The sequence below is a fragment of the Mus caroli genome, chromosome 7 (genome assembly GCF_900094665.2).
Source record: "Mus caroli chromosome 7, CAROLI_EIJ_v1.1, whole genome shotgun sequence".
NCBI lineage: Eukaryota > Metazoa > Chordata > Mammalia > Rodentia > Muridae > Mus > Mus caroli.
Window position 1 is genome coordinate 86,063,523 of NC_034576.1, and position 23,220 is coordinate 86,086,742.

The 23,220-nt window shown below is 45.7% G+C and overlaps 1 protein-coding gene across 2 annotated transcripts in view; it reads left to right on the forward strand.

Moving 5' to 3' along the window:
- Tmc3 (transmembrane channel like 3) overlaps positions 1–23,220 on the forward strand; it is a 39,004-nt gene that overhangs the window by 13,292 nt on the left and 2,492 nt on the right. Inside the window, exons 6-21 of one of the 2 annotated variants that reach the window (XM_021168016.2) lie at positions 243–341; positions 443–585; positions 2,007–2,154; positions 3,115–3,158; positions 5,582–5,729; positions 6,979–7,088; positions 10,008–10,086; positions 11,414–11,662; positions 12,183–12,311; positions 13,053–13,120; positions 14,794–14,922; positions 17,273–17,383; positions 18,218–18,343; positions 19,091–19,169; positions 20,487–20,529; positions 22,259–22,514. In XM_021168016.2, coding sequence (XP_021023675.1) covers positions 243–341; positions 443–585; positions 2,007–2,154; positions 3,115–3,158; positions 5,582–5,729; positions 6,979–7,088; positions 10,008–10,086; positions 11,414–11,662; positions 12,183–12,311; positions 13,053–13,120; positions 14,794–14,922; positions 17,273–17,383; positions 18,218–18,343; positions 19,091–19,169; positions 20,487–20,529; positions 22,259–22,514 — 1,961 coding nt within the window. Of the gene's footprint in view, positions 1–242; positions 342–442; positions 586–2,006; positions 2,155–3,114; positions 3,159–5,581; positions 5,730–6,978; positions 7,089–10,007; positions 10,087–11,413; positions 11,663–12,182; positions 12,312–13,052; positions 13,121–14,793; positions 14,923–17,272; positions 17,384–18,217; positions 18,344–19,090; positions 20,466–20,486; positions 20,530–22,258; positions 22,515–23,220 lie in introns of those variants that run through there. The other variant, XM_021168017.1, reaches the window with a different exon arrangement.

Below are 23,220 nucleotides of genomic sequence, written 5' to 3' on the forward strand. Positions count from 1 at the left end.
TAGAAACCAGTTGCATTTATTTCAAATGGGTTTACACAGTGACCAGTGTGGGCAGGCACATATCAGAGGACGGAAAACTCATGCAGAAATTATTACTTTCTCGTTGAAGAGAATCAAGCTAAAGTGTACCATAGTCCCTAGAGATACCATCGGGGCATCTCCACAGACACCTGGGGACCCGCCATTCCTTTGATCTGGTCCCCTAGCCCAGAGTTACATGTCTTCCCTTCCTCTCTCACCAGCTGATCGCAGGCCAGCCCTTTGGAAGTACAGCCAGCAAGACCATTCCCCGGGAGCAGATCACATCTGCACAGGATCTGGACACTGTCTGGTCCCTGGGGGTAAGGCTAATGCTGACTACACCCAGACATTGCGGGAGAGCTGAAGGGGCCACAGTTCTGGGATCTAGGAATCAGAAACAATTCGAGTGCTCTCTTTGCAGGGCTACCTTCAATACTCCGTCCTGTTCTACGGGTACTACGGAAGAGAGAGGCGGATCGGGAGAGCCGGCTACCGCCTGCCCTTGGCATATTTCCTGGTGGGGATGGCAGTGTTTGCTTACAGCTTCATCGTTCTCTTAAAAAAGTATGACTGTCTGTTTCGCAAGACCATGTCAGGAGTTAGGTTAGAGAATGTGTGACCTCACCTCCTGCCAATAGCCCTGTTAAAGTTACCAGTCACTAGAGCCATTTTATGGAGGAAGAGACCAAGACTCCGAGTTATACTAAGTTTAGCCAGCACTTACTGTATGCTGATTACTTTGTGCAAGGCTCTGTGAGGGGTCTGATTGGGACAATGCCATAGCAGTACTAATAAGATGTGTCCAGTGACATCGAGGTGACCAGAGACAGGTGAATGCACACAGCTTGTGTGTGTATCTGTAACCAGGCGGTAAAGCATACCACTGATGCCTGCCATTCACCATTGGGAGGGGGATCACAGTATAAAAGAAAGAAAACTGGCTAGAGCTATGAGTCCTGCAATGTACCGCTGTGAGCTCCACCAACTTCACCCAGAGCCCTATGGCAACTTTCTTTTCCTCTGTGTGCATGTTGACTCCGAAGAGTACGAGGCTCCCTTCCAGGTTAACATTCTATGCTTCTGTGTAAAGCTAGGGAGTCAGAGGGGACAGGGTTGGGGGAGGGGGGGATATGCAGAGTTGGCAAAGGAGCTTAGGGAGAGCCTGGCCCTGGTTACCTTATCTCTTGCCTTTGGTCTACTTTGCTCTTTCACCATTGCCACGCCCCCTATTGCCCGGCAGCAAAGTACACACAGAGGTGCTTATTAGAAGCTACATAGCAAATGAATGGGCAAACCCACAAACCTTGAAGAAATGTACAGTGACTTGGAAGGGATCTTCCGATGACTGAAGGCTCTCCAACTTAGCTCCTGGTATTCTCACAATCCCTCCAGAACAATTTCTATCCTTTATTGGGTGTTATTTTTTAAAAGTAACTCAGAGCAGATGAGAGAACAAGAAATGTAACTGGGGAAGAAAGCCAAGGCTTATTACTGTAGAGATAGCCTAAAGGACCGAGAGGGGGAATCTCCTGCCTTAAAATATGTGACTGTCCTGTGCAGGAGGGATCGGCAGTTTTGGTGATCACATGGGGAGGAGTTACCATAGGCAGAAGCTTCAGGAACACAGCTTGAGCCCAGAGAGCAGGTGAAAACTTTACCATCACCGCCGCAGACATGAGACCTCCTGGGACAAGCAAACCTGAATGGCTGTTGATCACCACAGTGCTGACAGGGTGGTATCACATGGTGGACTCATGTGATAATTACCATTGTCATTTCCACACAGGTAAAGGATGGGCCCGAGGGTCCAACTATGGTTAAAGTCCAGCCAGTGTTCTGCTTGCCAAATAGGAACTGAGGAATTATGTCAGAGGACAGCTTTGCCCAGGTTGCATAAAGGCTCCATGTCAGGTTTTTCCACTTCAGAGTGGGTGATCCCATCCCTGAGACATGCTCTTGTGATCTCACTAGGGGCTCTCTTGCAGGATGGCTAAGAACTCCCGCACCAGCCTAGCCAGTGCTTCCAATGAAAACTACACCTTCTGCTGGCGGGTGTTTTGTGCCTGGGATTATCTCATTGGGAACCCAGAGGCTGCAGAAAGCAAAACAGCTGCCATCTTGAACAGCATTAGGGTAAGTGAAGGCTGTGCTATGGAGTCCTGGCAGCAAGGCAGTCAGTGCCCCCTGCTGGCAGAACCAGTACTGTTCTCTTCCATCACAGGGCAAAAGAGGCAAAGAGGTGACCATGGTTGATAATGAAAGCCAAGAGTGGGACTGGTGAGATGGCTCGGCAGCTAAGAGCACTGACTGCTCTTCCAAAGGTCCTGAGTTCAAATCCCAGCAACCACATGGTGGCTCACAAAACGCCCTCTTCTGGTGCATATGAAGCCAGCTACAGTGTACTTACATATAATAATAAATAAAAAGAAAAGGAAAGAAAGCCAAGAGCCCAACAAATGTGGGAACAAAAGCTCAAAATGTCTTATTTCTGCATAGTGTCCCATTGTCTTAAAATTTTGATTTGTGTATTTTTAATAATTTACACAATGGATTGCTAAAACCTATACATGAATAAATACTTGTGCATTGTGGATATAAGCTTTTTAGCTTAGAAGTTAATGTGATCAAAATCAGAGATTTGGGTCATCTGAGTGTCATAGGCAATTAAAGGAAACCTTATTTTGGGGAGGAAATATCTCCATGATTCAAACTATCACAGCTCCTTTTCTCCATTCTTTCTTCCCAATCCCCAAATATTTTGCATAATTGACTGCTATATAATTAATATTTAATCTACTGCTACCAATAGAAACTTACAGAAGAGAGTCACAGATATTGAAGATAAGAATTAAGATAAGAGAGTGGGGATTTTTGTTGTTGTTGTTAGTGGTGGTGGTGGTTGGTGTTTTGTTTTCTCTTTAGACCCAGACTAGCTCACACCTACTATGTGGGCAAGCATGGCCCTAAAGTCTTGATCATCCTAAGGGCTGGGATCACAGTATGAGCCATTATGCCCAGTTGGATACATTATTCCTAGTGCCTATTGTTGGTTATAAGGTTAAGTCCTAATGCGATATGTATTTTTCCTTCAAGGAGGCCATACTGGAAGAGCAAGAAAAGAAAAAAAACAAAAACATGTAAGTATTAATATGCCCATTCATTAATTTTTGCCTCATTTGGTACAAAAAAATTATCAAGTTGTCCACATTCATAATTGTTACACTCTTTCCTCTTGATGTCCATCTCCTTAGTAATACGACCTGGGGGATCTCGTTCTTTTTCTACAGCAGAGCTTCCTCCTGCAGAACCTGCTGAAACTGGACGGGAGGTCTAAGACTCACAAGTTTCCTATTCTTTGACTTACATAATAAAATGGCTGACTTTGGTAATAATTTCTACTTTGCAAAGTGAAGGAAACACATGAGTTAGGACTAATTTGTTTAGAAACAAATCTCTGAGTTCCTAAGATACAAGGAACATCCCATTCACTCCCATAGCCTTCAGAGATGACCACCTGGGGGCCAGGTTTGTCATGAGATCTTTAAACAGAGACCCAGTAGAATAGGAGGACACTGCTGTGAAGGGGCCATGGCTCTGTCCTCCTTAAGGTAAGCATGCCCACTGGCCTCATGTCCTTGATGATTTTATAGTCCTTCTGTTCAGGTAAATGTGTGTCTACTGGCTACTGGGAATGGTGGGAGCAGGGGCAGAGCTAAGAAGAGCTGTACACAGCAGCCGGGAAGTATGGGTCCTAGCCCTCCCTTACATAAACCCCAGTGACCCAGAAAGCTAGCCCACAACCTTTTTGACCTACATTTCCTCTCCACTGAAATGGCAGGATAGGTCCCATCAGGCATCTCAGAGAGCAGACAACAAGCCCACCATAGTCATCAGCAGCCTCTGAAAGCAACAACCTCAGTTCAGATTAACATCCCTGGCAGTGGGATACAGAGTCCGGGTCTTTAGCAGATCTAATCAAATGATTTAAATGATCCCTGGAATCTGAAAACGATAGCCACTTTTAAGTTTATTCGCGATCCAAGAGGTCTTACGCAACAACTCATTACTGGTGAACCAAGGATGAACAAGTTTTCTCATTCTTCTTCCGTAACCCATAGTCCCCATCCTGTTGCTCAGAGGAAGACAGAGATGTAGCAGGTACTCTGGACCAGGGGAGACACAGAGGAAGAGGAAACTATCACTTGGCCACTTCACTCAAGACAGCTGTGATCAGGAAGGATGCCAGGGGCTTGGCCATGGGGAGGCAGACTTTGTATCCCCCTGCTACATTCCTCCTAACTGGTGCCTAGTGGATAATATGATCCTGACAATGATAACTGTGTGCTCTAGAGGCAGGTTGGATGACACTGATGGACCTAGCTCTCTCAGTGTCTTCTGCCCCAGTGCTCCACAGTTCAGGGTCTATGCTATTTCCCTTCCAGAGCAGGGAATAACCATGCTTTCTAGCTCATTATGTATTCCTTTTTTACCTGGGAGATGGCATTCACCATCTCATTTAGGATCAAGTTTCTTTTTATACCAATGAAGGGCAAAAATTTGCATAAAAAGAAATATCTTGCCCTGCCCACGCTCCCCTGTAGTAGGACTTAGGAGGAGTGGCTCAATTCTATGTGCCACTTCAAATCATCTTTCTCCAGGCAGAGCTGTGCAAGCTTGCCTGTACCTAGGTTAACTACCCCACCACTGCCCTGGGAGGTACTCAACAGGGTCCTGGGCCACACTCATGTACTCTTACCCATAGAATGAGTATGCCATGGAAGACAGCACCTATGGACTCCCCCAGGGCTCATGATATGGAATGCTGGGGTGGGTCCACCAACTGTCATCTGAAAGATGAGGCCAGTCTTTCTCCCCTCCCCATTCTTCTTTTGCCGAAAACTTTATGTGAAGCACTGTGTGTTTCACAGGACTCTAATGTGTGAGTGTGTGTGTGTGTGTGTGTGTGTGTGTGTGTGTGTGTGTGTGTGTGTAGAGTAATACATGTATTGTTTAGTGTACATGTGCATAAATATGTGTGCATGGATGCCTGAAGTATACATTGAGCATTTTTCCTCAATGCCTTTCTACCTTTATGGTTTGAGACAGGGTATCCCACAAACTCCAAAGCTCATCAATTTGACTAGACTCTCTGGCCAGTGAATTTCAGGCATCTGACTATCCCTGCCTCCCCAAAGCCAAGTGCTGGGGCTACATGTACACGCCACTTTGCCTGACATATTTAAATGTTGCCTCTCAGAATCTGAGCTCAGATCCTCATGCCTGCATGGCCAGCACTTCACAGCTGAATCATTTCTTGAGCTCTGTAGGACTTCAATGTGAAGCAACAAACCTCAAACTAGAACCTACATACTTGCATCCTAAAACCAATGATGGATGGTTTATTTGTTCCAAGCTGCTGTCTGGCCAAATTTACAACTCTGTTGATCTCTCAGAAAGTGAGAAATTGGGGGCAGAGGAAGCAAAGAGGCCCCGCAGCAGGGGGAAAGGCCCCTGGCCCCAAGTCCCGCCATCTGCATCCGAGTACTGCTTCTCTCTGCAGGGCGGTGACTGTCTGCCTGAGAATCATTGCCAACATCCTGGTGCTCCTCTCACTGGCTGGAAGCATCTATCTCATCTACTTTGTGGTGGACCGGTCCCAGAAGCTGGAGCAGTCGAAGAAGGAGCTGACACTTTGGGAAAAGAATGAGGTACCCAGCTACTAGCAGCTATGTTCTCTAAAGCAGGGGCACTTTAATAGGGATGCCAAAATTGCCTTCTGTATGCTTCTTTAGTGAACTAGACTGAAGTATCTCTAGAAATGAGTACAGCCTTCTAGTTCTAGAGTAGGGACCAGAGGCTTCAGCGCCAGTGCTATCAAGTCCTGGTTAAAGAACTAGGAAGATCTTAAGAACTCCTCCAGGTGCCCATACTGATCCTTATGGTTCAGTTTTTCCATGCTCACATCTGTTCCTTTGCATCCACATCCTTAGGCATGAGCACCACCACAGAGCTGCATCGGTGACTGTACTGACCCACGCATGGGCTTCAAATCCCATTAGCTGCTTCTATCCAGCCCTTAGGTCATTTCCAGAACCAGTCACATAAACTGTTTGTGTACTAAACAACCCACCCATACATAAAAATTACCCAGTAGATTAGGGAGAATGTCATAATTTATAATAATGGTGACTGTTGTCCTAAATGTTTGGCCCAATTTACCTGCCAAGATGTGAAAGACAAAAATAACTTCAAAACATCTTTTGTATTACTCGGATAAAAATAGCATCCATTTTAAAAGCAGTGAGATGGGCATACATCTATCCTGTGTGTGTTCACCTGTGCTCAATCATTTCCTAGAATCTGAAATATAACAGGAAGTCTTTCTCACATCTTCTTGTATTTTATACAAGTTATGTGGGTTAAGTAAATTTGTACCTTTTGCACATTTATGAAATGGCAGATTTTTAAACATCTGTTCCACAATTATTTCTTAATTTAGCTCAGACATTTTATGTACCAGCTTAAACTCGCCTTTCTTCTCCCTTAAGTCCAGACAAACAAGAACCAGGCACAGTTCTCAAGATAATTAATCCCCTGTGTACAGAGGGATATTCAATTACTTCTCTGCCTTCCCCTTTCTGATCATAATAATAGCAATTATTTCCATCTTCCAACCAAGGTCAGGGAGGTATAAATACAATGCTACCAAAGCCCAGACAGCACATGTAAGTATCCTCCTGACCCTAACAGAGAGTTTCAGAAAGGAACAATCCTATGTTGGAGTGGTGGTAGCCTGAAAAAAGGGATAACTCTAAGAGAGATGTGGGGAGGTTTCTAAGCAGGGGCTCAGTGTCCCTGTTAACTGACATTCACATTGGCAAGTGGCCAAATACAAAACCAAGTGTGGTTGAGAGAGTGGGGGGGGGGGGGCTTGAGGAGCCTATACTCTCTCCATAGGTAAGCGTGGTGGTCTCCCTCGTCACCATGCTAGCACCGTCTGCCTTTGACCTCATCGCTGCCTTGGAGATGTACCATCCACGGACGACACTGCGCTTCCAGTTAGCAAGGTAGAGCATCCTGGTGGGAAGAGCCCCAAGGTGGTTCACCCATCAGCCATCCACAGAGGGACTGAATCACTGCAGAGCTAAAGCATGCTGCTGCTTCCCCACATGTAGAAGAGACCTTCCCCTAGGGAGATTGCTCAAGGAAAGCTGGCAGCAGTAGGAATGAAAGGAGTGGAGTCAGAGCAGGAGGGAATAGAATAGTACCAGTAATACAGCTGGAATTATAGGTAGAGGAAAGAGGAAGCAGAGAAAGAAGAGGATGAGGGGCAGAGGGGAAGACGGAAAGCAGACAGGAAATGAGCTGAGCAGCAAGATGATGGAATACATGTCTTGTTTTCCTCATGATTGAATTCCTCTGTGGTTTGACTGAGTGGTGGCATAGACCCACACTGTTTGCCAGACATGATGTAGACAGCTCATGCTCTGCTAGTAAGGCTGGATGATGGTATGGGCTGTACCAAGACAGCCAATAGCTGCCACAGTGAATGTCACATAAACAGATGTGGCCTGAGAAGACTGTGTCCAAGGGAACATCCCAAGACTGCCTCCTTGAGAGAGCTACATTCATGTCTAGCAAGGGCTTTGTGGGTATCTTTCTGGAAAGCTGCTTTTCTTCCCTGGGGTTTGGTAAACTCCAACTCACGCGCTGGTAACCATGGTGTAGGAGGTATCAGAGGCATGATCAGTCACTCACTACTCTACCTGCGCTGGCTTCTCCAAGCCATCTCCTGTGACACCTCATGACACTCTCTAAATGTCACACCACTCTGAGAATGATTGGTTCTGCTCCGGAGCCAGTAAATATCTTCTGAAAAAGACAGGACAGTCAATCTTTTAGATTCTGTCATCTATGCATTCATGTCTGTCCTGACTCCAAGCTCTAAGGGAAAAGCATTAAGAAAGCTACAGCTAATAGGTCAACAGAGAGCTAACTGCCAGCCCTTTATTTACTAAAATAGGTAAGGGTGTTGTTTGACTTGGTGACTCCAGTTTGCTGAGTCCTGAAACCCTGTAGCTGTGAAGATAGAAAATCATTACTAGAATGATCAAGGAGTTGACCAAAACCCCACAACATGGGCTAGACCTGGGACAAGGCTTGGGGCCACCTCGTCCTGCTGCGTTCTGTTCCACTCTGCACCAATCCCGCCTGGATGAGAAGTACCTGCCTCAGATCCTTCCTTGCCCACAGGCACTGGGGCGAATCGATTCCATTATTGCATTTGGTGTAACAGCAATCCTATTACACAGATTGGTCTCGTTTTTCATACTCAAAACTACAGAAACAGAGCCACAGAGAGACATAACCCCAGACAAATGAGACATAATTCTGGTAATAAGAGCAAGACATATTATTTCAGTTCCATTAACTCACCAGCAGACCATGATACCTTTCATCCAAGATGCAGTGAGAGCTCAAGCAAAAGCCCAGGCTCTGCCAAGAGCTAATTGTTTCCATCTTCCTCCATCCACACATCATTGAAGGGGCTGTGACCCACATAGGCTAAGGTAGATGCCGAGGTCACCTGGGATGCCGCATAAAGGAGCCCTTTTACAGCTTCAAAGGAAAGGAAAGCGGCAAGGGTGTCTACTTGAGAAGCTGCCTCTACATGGAGTCACTTGCATCCCACAGAGATGGAAGAGGCCAGTGTGGATGTGTGAGTTGTCATTTCCATGTGGAAGTATTCTCCTTAAGATAAGATCACTGGGATGGTGGCCACATTTGCACATCACTGACCCAGTGAATGATCTGCAGAGGCTGCTTTCCTTGCCCATCTTCTTCTTCATTTGTTTTTCTTTTTTAATGATGTGACCATTTATTTTTACATATATGGGTACACTATAGCAATCTTCAGACACACCAGAAGAAGGCATTGGATCCCATTACAGATGGTTGTGAGCCACCATGTGGTTGCTGGGAATTGAACTCAGAACCTCTGGAAGAGCAGCCAGTGCTCTTAACCATTGAGCAATCTCTCCAGCCCCCACCACCACCACCACCACCACCTTATTTCTTTAGGCAGGTTTCCCATAAGACCCAATGCTCCATCGCTGGCAATGCCAGGATGTGTTTCCCAAATATTCCACTATAGAACAGACATTGTGTCTATAATGACTGGCACACCCTGCAGCAAGCAGATTCCACTCTCTGGCAGCTACTAGCCTGGTGTAACTGTAACACTGCCACTCTGTGCTTCTGTGGAGCCCAGCCTGTACTTCCAAGGGTGGGTGCTGGAATCTCCAAGTGGCCTGCTGGCCCTTTCAGCCTCATGGACTGAGCAACTCTTAGCACTCCGCAGTTCTATTCACTCATTCCTTGAATGGACAATGTAGCATAGACTTGCTGGGAACTGGGTGGAATGATGCTAGGTAACAAACTCACAGACCAGAAAGCATGGGCCACGCACTGTGTCACCCTGCATTAATTCACCCATGGTCTTCCTGCTGCACTAGTGTTTCTAACAGGCTACCGTGGGATCATCTGGGAAAGACAGAGACTCCAAACCTCACCCAAACCTGCTGAAGATAGATGTTTCATGTAGTCTAAGTTTTGTTTTATTTTTTACATTATCCGTGTGTGTACATGTATATATGTGCCTGCCTGTCTGTCTGTCTGTCTGTGTGATGCATGTGATGCACATGAAGGGCAGAGGACAACCTGTGAAAGTGAGTTTTCTCTTCCCACCATGTGGCTCCTGAAGATCAAAGTCAAAAGTCAGGCATGACCAACAAGTTCCTTTACTTAGCCATCTCACCTGCCCTGAGAAAAAGCCTGTGGCTTTTCAATGACAGCACAAAGAAAGCCTCATGCTGTGCCCACTGTTTTATTAGCATGTCCATGATGACTTTGAACTCCCTGGTAGCTCTAGACTGCTGGTCCTATGTATGGTGTTCTTGTTTCTCAAGACAGCTTGTGGTTTTCAGGGTCCTGGTACTGTATCTAGGAAATCTCTACAGCTTGATCATTGCTCTTCTGGACAAAGTGAACAGCATGAACATTGAGGTGAGCATCCCGATGGGACCAACATTTTCCATCGCCACTGAATGGTACCTGTCATAGCTGCCTAGACTGTATAGTACCTGCCATCACTGTGAGACTGGATAGTCAACCTCCCACTACTCTCCAACTTGGACAGTCACCTGCTATCACTGCCTAGACTGGATGGTCACCCAACATCAAGGCCTAGATTGCACAGCCCCTGACCCATCACTGTCCAGACTGGACAGTCTCTTGTAGTTGTTCCCCACAAAGTGCCCCTATGCCAGTGTCTTCATCATCCTTGCCCTCTAGTGCTTATATTTGTGTCTCATATGTTCCAGTCCTTACCACCATGGTCCTTTTAGGGTGTGGAGAGAAATTTAAGCCCCAACAGTGCTGTTATGAGAGCCTGGGCTGTTGCCACCACATCTCTCTGGGCCATGCTACCTTATTTTCATTCCTTTATCAAGGAAGACTGCAACTCAAATGAGCACAGAAAGATGAGCTGACCATAGGTTCCAAGTGTGCTCCAGTCCCAGCCCCACACTTACAGAGCAGTTTTAATATTCATTTCAGCCTGCTCAGCCTTCGAGGACACCATGAGTGGGAGGGGATGGAAGGCATGAGGAGGAACTTCCTGGAGGTAGTTTACTCAAAGAATACCATAAATAAATAAAAGAGGCCATAGAAAGCCAGGGCTTTGAAATCACATAGACCTTGGCCCTGACCTGCAAATTAACTGCAGTCTGTCTGGAGCATTAGTCTACCACCTTCTGAAGCCCAATCTCCTTGTGAACATGACTTAAACTCAAATGAGCAGATACTGTCCAAACACCCATGATGTGATAGGAACCCCTCCCTCTGCCTTGAGGTTGAAAAGATGTTACCTAGAACCATAGAACCATTTCTGATACTCATTAGGTGACAGTGAGTATGGTATGTTTTAGCTGGTGTCTTGTAAGTGTGGTCACCTCTAGTCAAATGGTAAGGGGAAAGGAAGGAGAGAAGAGAGGAGCAAAGAGTGGGGAAAATTGTGACTGGAGATGGAGAAAGAGACAGGGTGGAGAGGGAAAGAGAGAGAAGTATAATCACCTGGGGAGAGAGAATGATCTCTCCAAAGCAAATGTGGCCACTCCTTCATCTGTCCAAGCTGGATTCTTAAAAACATAAATTACCTCCCTCCCTCCCTCCCTCCCTCCCTCCCTCCCTTCATCCCTTCCTTCCTTCTTTTCTTCCTTCCTTCCTTCTTTCCTTCCTTCCTTCCTTCCTTCCTTCCTTCCTTCTTACCTGCCTGCCTGCCTACCTGCCTGCCTGCCTGCCTTCTTCCTTCCTTCTCTTTCCCTCTCAACAGGAAGCTGCTACTAAAAACATCACAAGCCACTGGGCAGATGCTCCCACCTTCTCTGCCACCAGGACAGTGCCTGAAGAAGGGCAGTGGCCCACACCTGGATCAGGAGCGGAGCTCAGGAGAAACACTAGCACATGGGTCGTGGAAGAGACAAGCTTTCTGACTTCTATCACGCCACACACAAAGGCCAACAAGACAGTGCCCTACATGCAGGGCCCACAAGGCCAGTGCTGGGAGACATATGTTGGCCAGGTGTTTTCCTCTGCCCTTTGAGAAGTCCCAAACACTTCACCCTGGGAACATTCTTGGGCATCACTGTCCCTTTTTCATAGAAGAAGAATATGGAATCCAGTGAGGTTTTAATATTCTGTGCTCCAGGATTCATAATTAATCCTAGTGATCAGAACAAAGTTACTGTCCAGCAGTGACTAAGCAAGGCCCTTGTCAAAGGTTATCATCAACCTCATAGGCACATCTGGTTAAGAGCTTGTGTTTCAGAGCCTCAGACCTTAGGGTCTTCCTAAGATTTATGTAGTAGTGTCTTTGCCTTGGATCTTGAATCCCAAACCCAAACACCCATGATGCAATAGAAACCCCTCCCTCTGCCTCTGTGCTCTATAGAGATACAAAGGGAAAACATAAGAGGGCTCCTGGCTCTGGCTCCATGGAAGGGACAGAGACAGGGAAAACCAGGAAGAGAACTGTGGAGATAATAGGAGGGAGGATTGTGGGGGGTCAGGACATGGTGGCAGCAGGACCCAATGTGTTGCAGGAGATGCTGAAGCTGTCTGTCATCGACATGCTCTTCACTGTGGCCAGCATCCTCCTCATAGACTTCTTCCGAGGACTTTTTGTTCGCTACCTAAGTGACTATTGGTGTTGGGACCTTGAAAGCAAGTTTGTAAGTAAAATCCTTCCCCCAGTATTTCACTTGCGGAAGGTTCTAGAAGCAAATCCATCTCTTCCTGTTGGCTTGTCTATGAATCAGGTGGACATGCATCATACAGCTTTTTCTGGGGAGTCTACTTTTGTTCATCTCAAATAGAGGGAAACAGACCCAGGAAGTGGTTCCATTCAAGTCTAGCTTAGTGAACCTACAAGATTCTTGGAGTTACTTACAAAAGCATGGGTGAAGGGTTACTTAAAGACACATGGGTGACTCAGATAGCTACTTCACTAAAATGCCAATGCCGGTATGGGTGATGTGAGCAAAGCTTGCTGCACAACTTGTAGGCAGCTCCACTAAAGAGTCTTTCCTTTCCTTGGGAACTGCTTGCATAGCCTAGGGGAGGCCTTTCTGAGCCTTGGACATTTCCTGAGCCTTAAGTCTTGACTTTCCTAATTCTCCTGATCCTCCTTTCAGAAGGGAATGCTTCAGTCTAAAGAAATAGCTACATAAGAGCATGGTCCAGGGAGTGAGGTAGAGATACCACAAAATGGGATTCATGAGGAAAGAGGAGAGGTCATGCTCCACTGAGCTCCTGCCCCAGGCTTTCATTACACCATTTGCTGAGAGCCAGCAAGACAGTGATCTCTGAGTATCTACAAGAGCGAAGAAGTTGGTACAAATGGCCATAGTGCAGTACTGTGCAACAAAAAACTTTATGACTTCGTTCTTAATGCAGATGCTTTTCTCTAACAGCCTGAATATGGAGAATTCAAGATTGCCGAGAATGTGCTGCACCTTGTCTACAATCAAGGGATGATTTGGTAAGGACAGTGCTGCATCTCAGCTTTTCTAATGTCATCTGAGCTAAGGTTTTAATGGGCCCAGAGGGACCTGTACGCACAGTCATAAGCATCATCAGGATGACCCCAGCCCTAACTCTAACCCTAACCCTAACCCTAACCCTAACCCCAATAGGGTGACAAATTCTTGAATGAGGTGATTTTAGTAGTGACTTCCTGAGGGTTTTACAGAAAAGAATGACAGAGGGAGTGGCTCCTTTTTAAACCACTTTTGGTCATAGCCCCTAAAGCACCTGCATAGGAAGTAGTAGAATCCTTCATCTGGGAAGGAGGTAAGCAAGCAGAAGACTGCTTCTTGCCAAGGTGTCAGGAACTCTGTGGTTACATTGGAGCACTTAGAGACAGACCATTCTTGGGAATTTCCCATTATTCCTTTCATGTAGACACTAGCCTCAGATGGAGGCCTATTCTTCTGAATAGCTCACACATCCTGAAGGGTGACCAGGATCCTGGCAAGACCCTTTGACTGAGGCACCTCCAGCCAAGCAGATCCTGTTCCTATGGACACCAGGGCACTGGCAGAGGTCATCTTGCCATTCTTTTCTCAGTAGTGGGTGGGGACCTCCCACTTTACCTATGGGACCACAAATGGTGCTGTAGGTCCAAATAATGTTAGACAAAGAAAAAAAAGAAGCTTGGGTATTCTGTACATTCAGAAAAACAACCTCTGACATCTGTCACAGACTGCATAGGGAACCCAGTTGTATAAATCAAATCGTTGTAACTATGTGTACTATTTATTTAATATGTGCTAGATCCCTGGAATACTGAGCTAAATTTTTCACTGCAACTCTTGCAAGTAATTGTAGTCTTTGTATGCAGTAAAAGATGATGAAGAGAGGCACAGGAGACATGTCTGCCATAAGAGAGCAAACAACTGCTCTTAAAACACTTATTAAACACTTCATTTTCCTGCCACTAAATATGAATTCCACTGTAATAGGTTCAATTGCATATTCAATACAAATTGATTTTAAACTAAAGTGGAGGTCCTGGGCTGTGTTGTACCTTTGACATTTGTGCCTTGGCTAGGTGTCCTGGCTTGTTTGAGATAACTGAGTATTCTCAGCTCACTAATTCTGCTCTTAGAAGTGTCCACATCTAGACACCAGGTCACTCTTTGGGTAATATGTGTTTGAGCAAATTGATTTGTTTCCCCAGGTTTGCCTTCCTGATCTACTAACTTGGTTATCTACTCTTCCTTTCCCAGTTTCAGATGATTAAGTGGACTAACACATGTGAGGTGCCTGAGAAAAACAGCCGACAAAAGTTGGGGATGTTTGACCTTTGTTAATTCAGTCTGAAACTCAGTAACTTATTAGCTTAGTTCTTATCCCAGACCTGCAAAGTCTAGAGTCTATTCCAGGACCTGATGCTCCAGTGTCGTCTTCTCCCCAGAGGAGGCCTTTCCTTTTCCTGAATGAGGAGAGAGATGAACACATCACCAACACCCACCTTCAGGGACTCATCATCCCTCTGGAATGTGCAGACTGGGTCTTGTACCTTCAGAAGTTTCTTCAGTTCTTGAAGTACAGGGTGTACATGGAATGTCTCACACCCTTGCTCCACCATGGGGTATCTGGAGTGCACCCCTGAATGTGAACACAGACTGACTTGACCTTCTTCCATTTCAGGATGGGGGCCTTCTTCTCTCCGTGTCTGCCAGCATTCAATGTTCTCAAGCTCATTGGGCTGATGTACCTGAGGAGCTGGGCAGTGCTGACCTGCAATGTACCCCACCAGCAAGTGTTTCGGGCTTCCAGGTTGGTAGCTAGCGTTGCTGCCTCCAGCTGAGACCATGCATCCTCTGAGCCTCTTCCAACTAGGGGCCTCCTACCATGGTATCTATCAAACCCTCAAGTTTCTCAGATTGGTTCCCCCATGAAGTCACTGCCTATTCCCCACTCCACCTTGAAATCAATTGTCACCCCTTCGGAGTCCTTGGCAAATATCTTTAAATTTCTACTAATGTCTAATAATCATTTGGAAAAATATGCACAAGTTAGGAATATCAGATTTGGCCTTTCACAGACTCCACACCCCACACCCACATAAAGGGAGAACACCCCACCCCACTCCTTCCTCACAGTCCCTCCTGATTTCTACAGACCCAGTTGGGCTTGCCTGGTTTTGTCACTTATGTAGAACGTGACACACAGAAAGTGCTCCTTTGTGTTCAGATTTCTTATTTTCCACTCAACACTGTGTTGCTCGATTTCATGTTACTGAGGAAATACACACAACTGATCTGCTAATTTCTTTATCTCTGCCATGGCTGCTTCCAGCTCCTTATTGTTAGGGCTAACATCCCTGTACATTCTGCTAAGTGTCTTTTGTCAGGAGTATACCACAAAGTATAATGCTGAGTTTTAAGGCAGGCATGTATTAGTCTTCACAGCTGCTTAAAAGATTGAATTGCTCTATAATCCTGACAACACTTATTCTTCCCTACATTTAGCAATGTGGGTGGATTCAGAACATATTTTAAATCTCACGATTACCCAGTTATAGTGCTTCATCACAGCAATTATCTGTGTATCTGCTTGTCTCTATTAGTGGCTTTCAAACCTTTTTAACATGACCTGGATAGTAATCTATTTACATTTTATCTAATGACCACACATGCCTATGTTTGGATATATATGGTTTTATATATTTACATGTGATTATTTAATCATACATATACATAATAAATGTGTAAGTGTTCATCAATGTATAGTTTAGGGGGACAGAGACAGGGTGGGACTTCACATACCTTCTCTGTTAATTCCATTTGAGCTGCTATAACAGAATACCTAAACCTGGACAGTTTATAAAGTATATGTTTTGACTCACTTTTCTGAAGCTAAAAGTCCAGATAAGTCTAGGATTTGCTTCTAAGATGCTCCTCAAATGCAGTGTCATCTAGAGGAAAGAATAGGCCTCCCTGTGTGCTGCAAATACAAGGACCAAAAGAACAAATAGGATGAGCTGAATGTATGTATCTGAACTAATTCCACTGATGAGAGTTGAGTCCTCATGGACCAAACCACCTCTCAAATATCCCACAAAAGCAACCACATGTCAGGGGGAGGGTACAAACATTAGCCCCTGCCTGTTAAATTCTGTACAAGACTTCTAGTTAAGTAATTTTTCAGCAGAGAAGGAGAAAGATGGGAAAAACTGACAGACAGGATAGTTGAGCATCACTAGACCCATAGACTACACACAGGGTCTCACATGCCAAATTGGTCAGAGCTACCAGTAGAGAAGCTGGGCAGTTGACGGCCCTGATACTGGTCTGGGAACCAGGGATGAGGCAGCAGGGCTTACCCCAGTAGACCATTCACTTTGAGCAGTAAGGAGCAGAGAAATAAACAAAACAAGAGCAAATGTGATCCAATTCAGATGGCTAAGAGTCACATCCAACAGAGCCCCAACCCTGGGACCTAAGAAGCAAGCTCAAGGCTATCAGAGAAGAGGAAGACATGAGGTCAGGACCCTGGTGGGTCCTAAAGTAGTTCTGAGATTTCTATGAGTAGAGTTAACTGGGTATAAGCCATGCACACAGGGATAGGATCACTGTCTTCTTGGTTTATAGCTTACAAGTGCCCAGCCAGTATTTGTAAAGTAAACTTGCCCGAGTAGAAGCTTCTCTCTGAAAGCTGAGTTCTGGGTTTCTAAGCTGGCCATGCCCCTCACACACAGCAGTGTGTGTGTGTGTGTGTGTGTGTGTGTGTGTGTGTGTGTATGCAAGTGCATGTGCATATATGTATGCATATACATGTAGAGGCCAGAGGTTGATAGCAGGCAGGCACCTTTCTCAATTACTCTCCACCTTATGCTTTGCCAGTCTGACCAGGCTGAATGGCCAGTAAGTCTCAGGGACTGTCCTGTCTCTGCCTCCCCATTGCTGGGATTTCAAGTATGCTGCCTCCTTCAGCGTTTTCACGCGGGTGCTGGGGATCAAACTGAGGTCCTTGTGTTTATGCAGCAAGCACTTTACCAACTGAGCCACCTCTCCAGGCCCCTGATAAGAGAGCACTTCCATCCACAGAGGTGGTAGTACTTCTGTGTAGCACTCATTCAGACTCTGGAATGAATGCTGCTTCGTGATACTTGCTCTTTTTGCAGATCCAACAACTTCTACCTGGCAATGCTCCTGTTCATGCTGTTCCTCTGCATGCTGCCCACCATTTTTGCCATTGTCCACTACAAGCCGTCTCTGAACTGTGGTCCCTTCAGGTAACACACCTAGAAAAGTGAAATAAGTAACCAAGCAAATGGATAAGTTAATATAACACAATACAATATTTTTAAATAATGGAAAACAACCAACAGAGCATGGTGTGGTTCGTCACCCCTATCATCCTAGTATTTGAGAGGCTGAGGCAGGAGGACTGTCAATAGTTAAAGGTCAGCCTGAGCTATTGAGTAGGACTCTGTCTCAAAACTGAAAATACACTTGTATACAATATATCCAGACTGAGTAGGTTGTAGTAATGTATTTAGAAATATATGTATAATATAAATATACATATGCATACAAGTATGCATGTACTATGAGTTGATGCAGAAAGAGATCAGGGGTTTGAAAGAGAGCAAGTGGGTGGATCTAAAGAAGGGGTTGGAGGTAGAAAAGAAAAGGAAGGGAAAGGAGCAGATGGTTGTACAGAAATCTATGTGACTGAAGCCAGGCTTTATTTGAAGACAGTCCATGCCAGCTTTCAGTCTGGAGTATCTTGCTGTAGCCATACAGATCTCAACTGCCATCTCCATCTTTGCCTAAGCCGATTTTGAGCCAGGAAGCCATTAGAGGTGACTTCATTTACTTGCTAAAAAGCCAGTGCACTCATAGTGCAATCAGTGGCCTCACCTCCATACCTACCGGGTAACCGGATCACTACTTCACATAACTTCAGGAGTGTTAGGGATCTTGGTCATTTGGAGATTGGCCTCCAGCTTTTATAGCCACTTGTGGAGATCCACCTCTAGACACCCAAACACTTTTGATAGATCTTGAAACATTCCGCTGGCAAAAGCAGCCCAATCTGGAGTCATCTTTTTCTTTTTTCCTAGCGGACAAGAGAAAATTTATGACATTGTGTCCGAGACGATAGAGAATGACTTCCCGACATGGTTTCACGCTGTAGTTGGACATATCAGCAGCCCCGTGGTGATACTTCCAGCTGTACTGCTTCTGTTGTGAGTGCTACACCTCCCAGCCCCTAGGGGGCATCACATCTCCCAGCCTACAGGGTCTGTCATAACTTCCAGACTTGAGGAGACACTATTCCCCACAGTCTCCAAGGGGTGCCACACCTCTCAGCCTTCTAGGACAAGTGTGTAGTCACCTGATCACACTGATGGCCAATAATTTTTAAAAATTAGTCCATTCAGAAAGCACTTACAAGTGTTGATGATCTAAACATTGATCCTGAGCCACACTTGAGAGCACAAGGCACCATGCTACGGAGGGATGGCTGCATAGCTCCCGAGTCAACCACGTCATCTGGAAGGCTACTGTGGCCACTCTAATGGGTCCGGACACTATTAATACCAGTCGAGTGTTCTGCAGAAGTGTAGATAATTTTGAAATGTCATAATTCAGCTGAGTAGCTTATGTTTCTTAGGTCTTTCAGAGAGAAGTGAAACCAGTAGCTACAGTTTGATTGGCTGCAAGGTGCCTGCTGGCCTTGGTGCCTTATATTTATTGTCAGGGTGCAGAATCTGAAGCAACAGAGGTCAGCTGCGGGGAAACAAAAAAAAAAAAATGAAGTTGTGCTTTCCCAGTGACCACAGGCTGTGAGAAAGAAGGCAGATGTATTTTTGTTCAAGATTCAGAGGCTAGTGAGGAGGAACCCTCACTTCGGCTGCCCCCTGAGCAGGGCTGGGAAGCTACAGAAGCAGTTTAAAGAACCCCGCTTACTATCCTATGTCCTTCCATGCCAGCATGCTCATCTACTACCTTCAGAGCATCGCGAGATCACTCAAGCTCAGCAGCCAGCAACTCAGGATGCAGATCCAAAATGCAAGTATCATCTGAACTCAGTTCTCATCCATGCCAATGTCAGCCCTGGCCAGACACCTGCACCCTCTCCAGCACGAGAGTCCAAAGCAGCTCCAACCCTCAGATGACAATGCACATGTACTATGGTACAAAGTGACTACCCACCGAGTCCCTCCAAGTTATTTCTGAGACTAGCCAGTGGTCACTTGCTTTTGCTGGGAGCAAGCCTGCTGCTCACTTAAGCCCTCTTTGCATGGCACCTCGGTAGACTTTAGTAGACTGGTGAAGAGCCACCCCCGCCTGGATCAACTTTGACCCTTGAGCCCCTAGTACTGTTTGAACCTCAAGCACTCTGCTCTCTTCTTTCTTATTTTTTAGATTTTTGCCTGGCATAGACTCCTTCCCACCTGGACCACACACCTCTCCTTAAGTAACCAGGTTGAGGCAGATACTCCCAGGCCTTCTGCTTCTGTCTCCTGCTCCCTCGAGGTCAGGAGGAGGCCAGGGAGGTATCCAAGGTACCAGACTTTCTGGGTCATGTGTATCTTGAAAGTCATACTTCCTTAAGTGAGGCCTCCTGCTCACCTCCTGTCTCTCATCATCACTGAAAAACAACCCTATGTCCCCTTTTCACTAGGGAAAGAAAACAACTGCTCCCACACATGCAAATTTATGTAAAGGAGTAACAGCCTGGCTTTGTGAAATGTCAAGTTAGGAAGCCATTTCCAGTGGAGGGCATTTTGTCAATGGATATCTCCCTAGTGGCTCATTTGTATTTTCTTTGTGACTCAAACCATTTCAGACTGAGTCTCCCTAATCTAAAGATCTGAACTGCTTCAGGACCTGAAAGTCCTTGAGTGTCAACATGAGGCTGAGAGTAAAATTCCAAAACAGGAAACTCTTTCATGCACAAAAACTGTGGAAAATAATATTCTATAAAGTCACCCCCAGGCTGAATGTGCTCAGTACAGGTAAAGCAAAATGAATCTCAACTGAGACTTGGGCCTTATCCCTGAAATAACCAGAATATGAAACTCTACAGGTCCCAACTCCTTCATCTACAGGATACTGTTTGCCTTGGCAGAGTTTCACACATGCATGAACTAATTGTTTCTACAGGAAACCCCTCAGGCATAAAACCTTGGCTTTTCCATGTTTACATTTATTCACTCAAATAATAGGTCTAGTCTCTATGTCCTGAGCATTCTGTCCTCAGTGGTACTATTGTGTCCAGAGTATGAATAATAGCACATAAGTCTTTCTCTCTCTCTCCAAAATAAAATGGTAACTGCTTCCTCTTAAACCTAAAGCAAACTGGTTGTCATTCTTATTTTCCAGGCGAGATCTGAAGATAAGAAAAAGGTTGCCCAAATGGTAGAGGGTAAGTGAGTCTTAAAATACAAATGTCTACTCTCTAAGTTGTTGAGCATTTACAGAAGGGGCCTCATAACCAGTTCTGGATTTTCTCAAGTCACTGGGCACACTAAAGTAAAACCAGGGCCAGCCACTGCTCTAAGCCCTTGATTTAATCATTTGCAGGCCTATAACTAACCCCCAATCCTCTGTAATTAGATAGGGGCTTTGAAACAGGAGAGAAAACTCAATGTGGTAAGATGGAAAATGTTGAAGCACCTGCTTGTCTAACCACTTTGTGTCTGTCCTCTCAGGCACCCATCTCTTCCCACATGAGCCCATCTCCCAGGCTTCTGCCCAGGCTCCCACATTCCTAAGTTCTGTCTTCTCTGACCTACGGCCCTAGCCATCCCTAGCAATGCCAGGTAGGCAGGCCCAGCCATGGAAGCAGATTCAAGTGAAAATTCAAAGCCAAAGACTCTCCAAGTTTATACCTTCTTTCCTCCAGTTCTCCAAATTCAGACCCATCAGGGAAGAGCAAGCTATGCCCCAGAAAGAAGGAGAATGTGGGAAACAGATATCTGGCATGGCTAGAAGGCCAGATTTGGGGGTGGAATGACAGGTTCAGCTCAAAAAAGAGCCAGTAACTCTGTCTTCCCCTTGAGGTCACTAATAGAGTGCACTGAGAGTTCGTGCACTGATGCTCAGTTGGTACCACTGAGCTGGCACAGCCCATGCTACCTACCAGAGCATGACGGAGAATGGAACTCAAACGTCCCCGTGAACTAGCTCCTATGAATGTTTTAAAGTGATATGTCTGGAAGAGAACTCTTCTCCTGCAGGAGACTCAAGCCCAAGGGTCACATTCCATGTGGAGGAGTCACCAGGTGACAATTTCACATACAAGATGACTGTGCTTTGTGCTGTGAAACCCATTGTCACTGTTAGAGATGAATTGTCAATTGAGAATACTACATAATCTAGGCAGAGCCACCAGGACCCACACACACTTTCTCCAACAGCCTTCCTTGCCTTGAAGGGTATCAGATTGTACCCTGTAGTCTCAGGTACAACACTGGACTCCTCCATTCCTTGCCTGGATACCATGCTTCAAATGGCCAAATGTGTATTGCCAAAGGTCTACTGTGTTTGTAGGTGCAGCTGATGACTATAAACTCTGTTGCTGTCAAAGTCCCTTAGCTAAATTAGCTTTGTGCCAGCCAGTGTTCTCTTGCAATAATAAATACATCCCATTCTTTTTTTAAAAAAAGATTTATTTATTATTATATCTAAGTACACTGTAGCTGTCTTCAGATGTGCCAGAAGAGGGCATCAGATCTCATTACAGGTGGTTGTGAGCACCATGAGGTTGCTGGAATTTGAACTCAGGACCTTCGGAAGAGCAGTCAGTGCTCTTACCTGCTGAGCCATCTCGCCAGCCCCACATCCCAGCTCACAGTTTCAGGTTCCAAACTGTGTTCCATTGGCCCCATTGCTTAGGAGGGGCCACACCACCCTGTGATAGTGTGCCAAGCAAATCTGTTCACCTCACAGTCCAAAGCAGAAAGGGAGTCTTACAATCCCCTTAGAGCACATGACCCCTATGGCCTGAGGACTCAGCACCAGGCTGTAGCCTTAAAGGCTTTTCCCAAGAGTGCCAGATAAGGGACCAAGTCTGAGCATGTGCCATGTGGAGACTTTAAGGTTCAATGCACAGCAAACCTGGACATGTCACCTGCTCTTTCCTCTATCCACAGCTCGAATCCAGACTCATGAGGAAAGCAGCAAGAGGCTTCTAAAGGACAGCGACCTTATCAGCCAGCTGTCCTCAGTGTATATGGCAACATCCCCAAACAATGGCCATATGCTTAACTTCGACTCTCTGAGTAGCAAGAGCCTCAGGATGGAGGCAATCACAAGGTCCCTGCCTCAGAGTCCTGGACAAGGGTCCAGGGACCCCTGCTCTCCTCTTCCAGATGGATCTAGGTCAAGGCCAGAGCAGGACACCAACAGGTGAGGGTGAACTCTGGCACAAAAGGAAAGCAGACTTCTTGAATGAGATGCCAGTGGTGGACCAGAACCATTAGGGGCTGAGGTCCTTAAATTCCAGGACTGCCCACTAAAGGAGTGGGAAGGCAGGGAGTGCCAGGACCTGAGAATGTGAAAGTGGTGTGGGGAAGGGGAGGTCAAGAGCTTTGAAACCTACATTATCATATCATCTATAAGCACACCTTCCTCAGCCTAATATACATATTTCTGTAGCCTGGGAAAGTAAGATGTCCCAAGTCAGCATTTTAGGGTGCAGAAGTAGAAGGTACAGCTCCCCAATAGCCTGGGGAGTTTCCCAAGACTTTCAAAAACATGATTCAGGCCAAACTCAGATCTGATTCATCCAGGGATGAAGATCAGGACTAGCCAGTTTAGGAAGTAGAACTGAGGTTAGTAAAAGCATTTTAATTCAGGCTTAAGCAGCAGGGTTAAGTGAAAGAGAGATACACTCAGAAGGAAAACCGAGGTGCACTGGAGAGCACGGGCAAGCTTAACAGTCACAGCTCATTGTTTTTGTGTTCTTGTCGTTGTTGTTTGTTTGTTTGTTTACAATAGTCATACAAAAGACTTCGGTGGGGTTGAAGTTAATTATGTGCAAAGGTTTATTTTTTTTCTTTTTCTTTTTCTTTTTTTTCCCCCTTTGGGTTTTTTTTTTTTTTTTTTTTTTTTT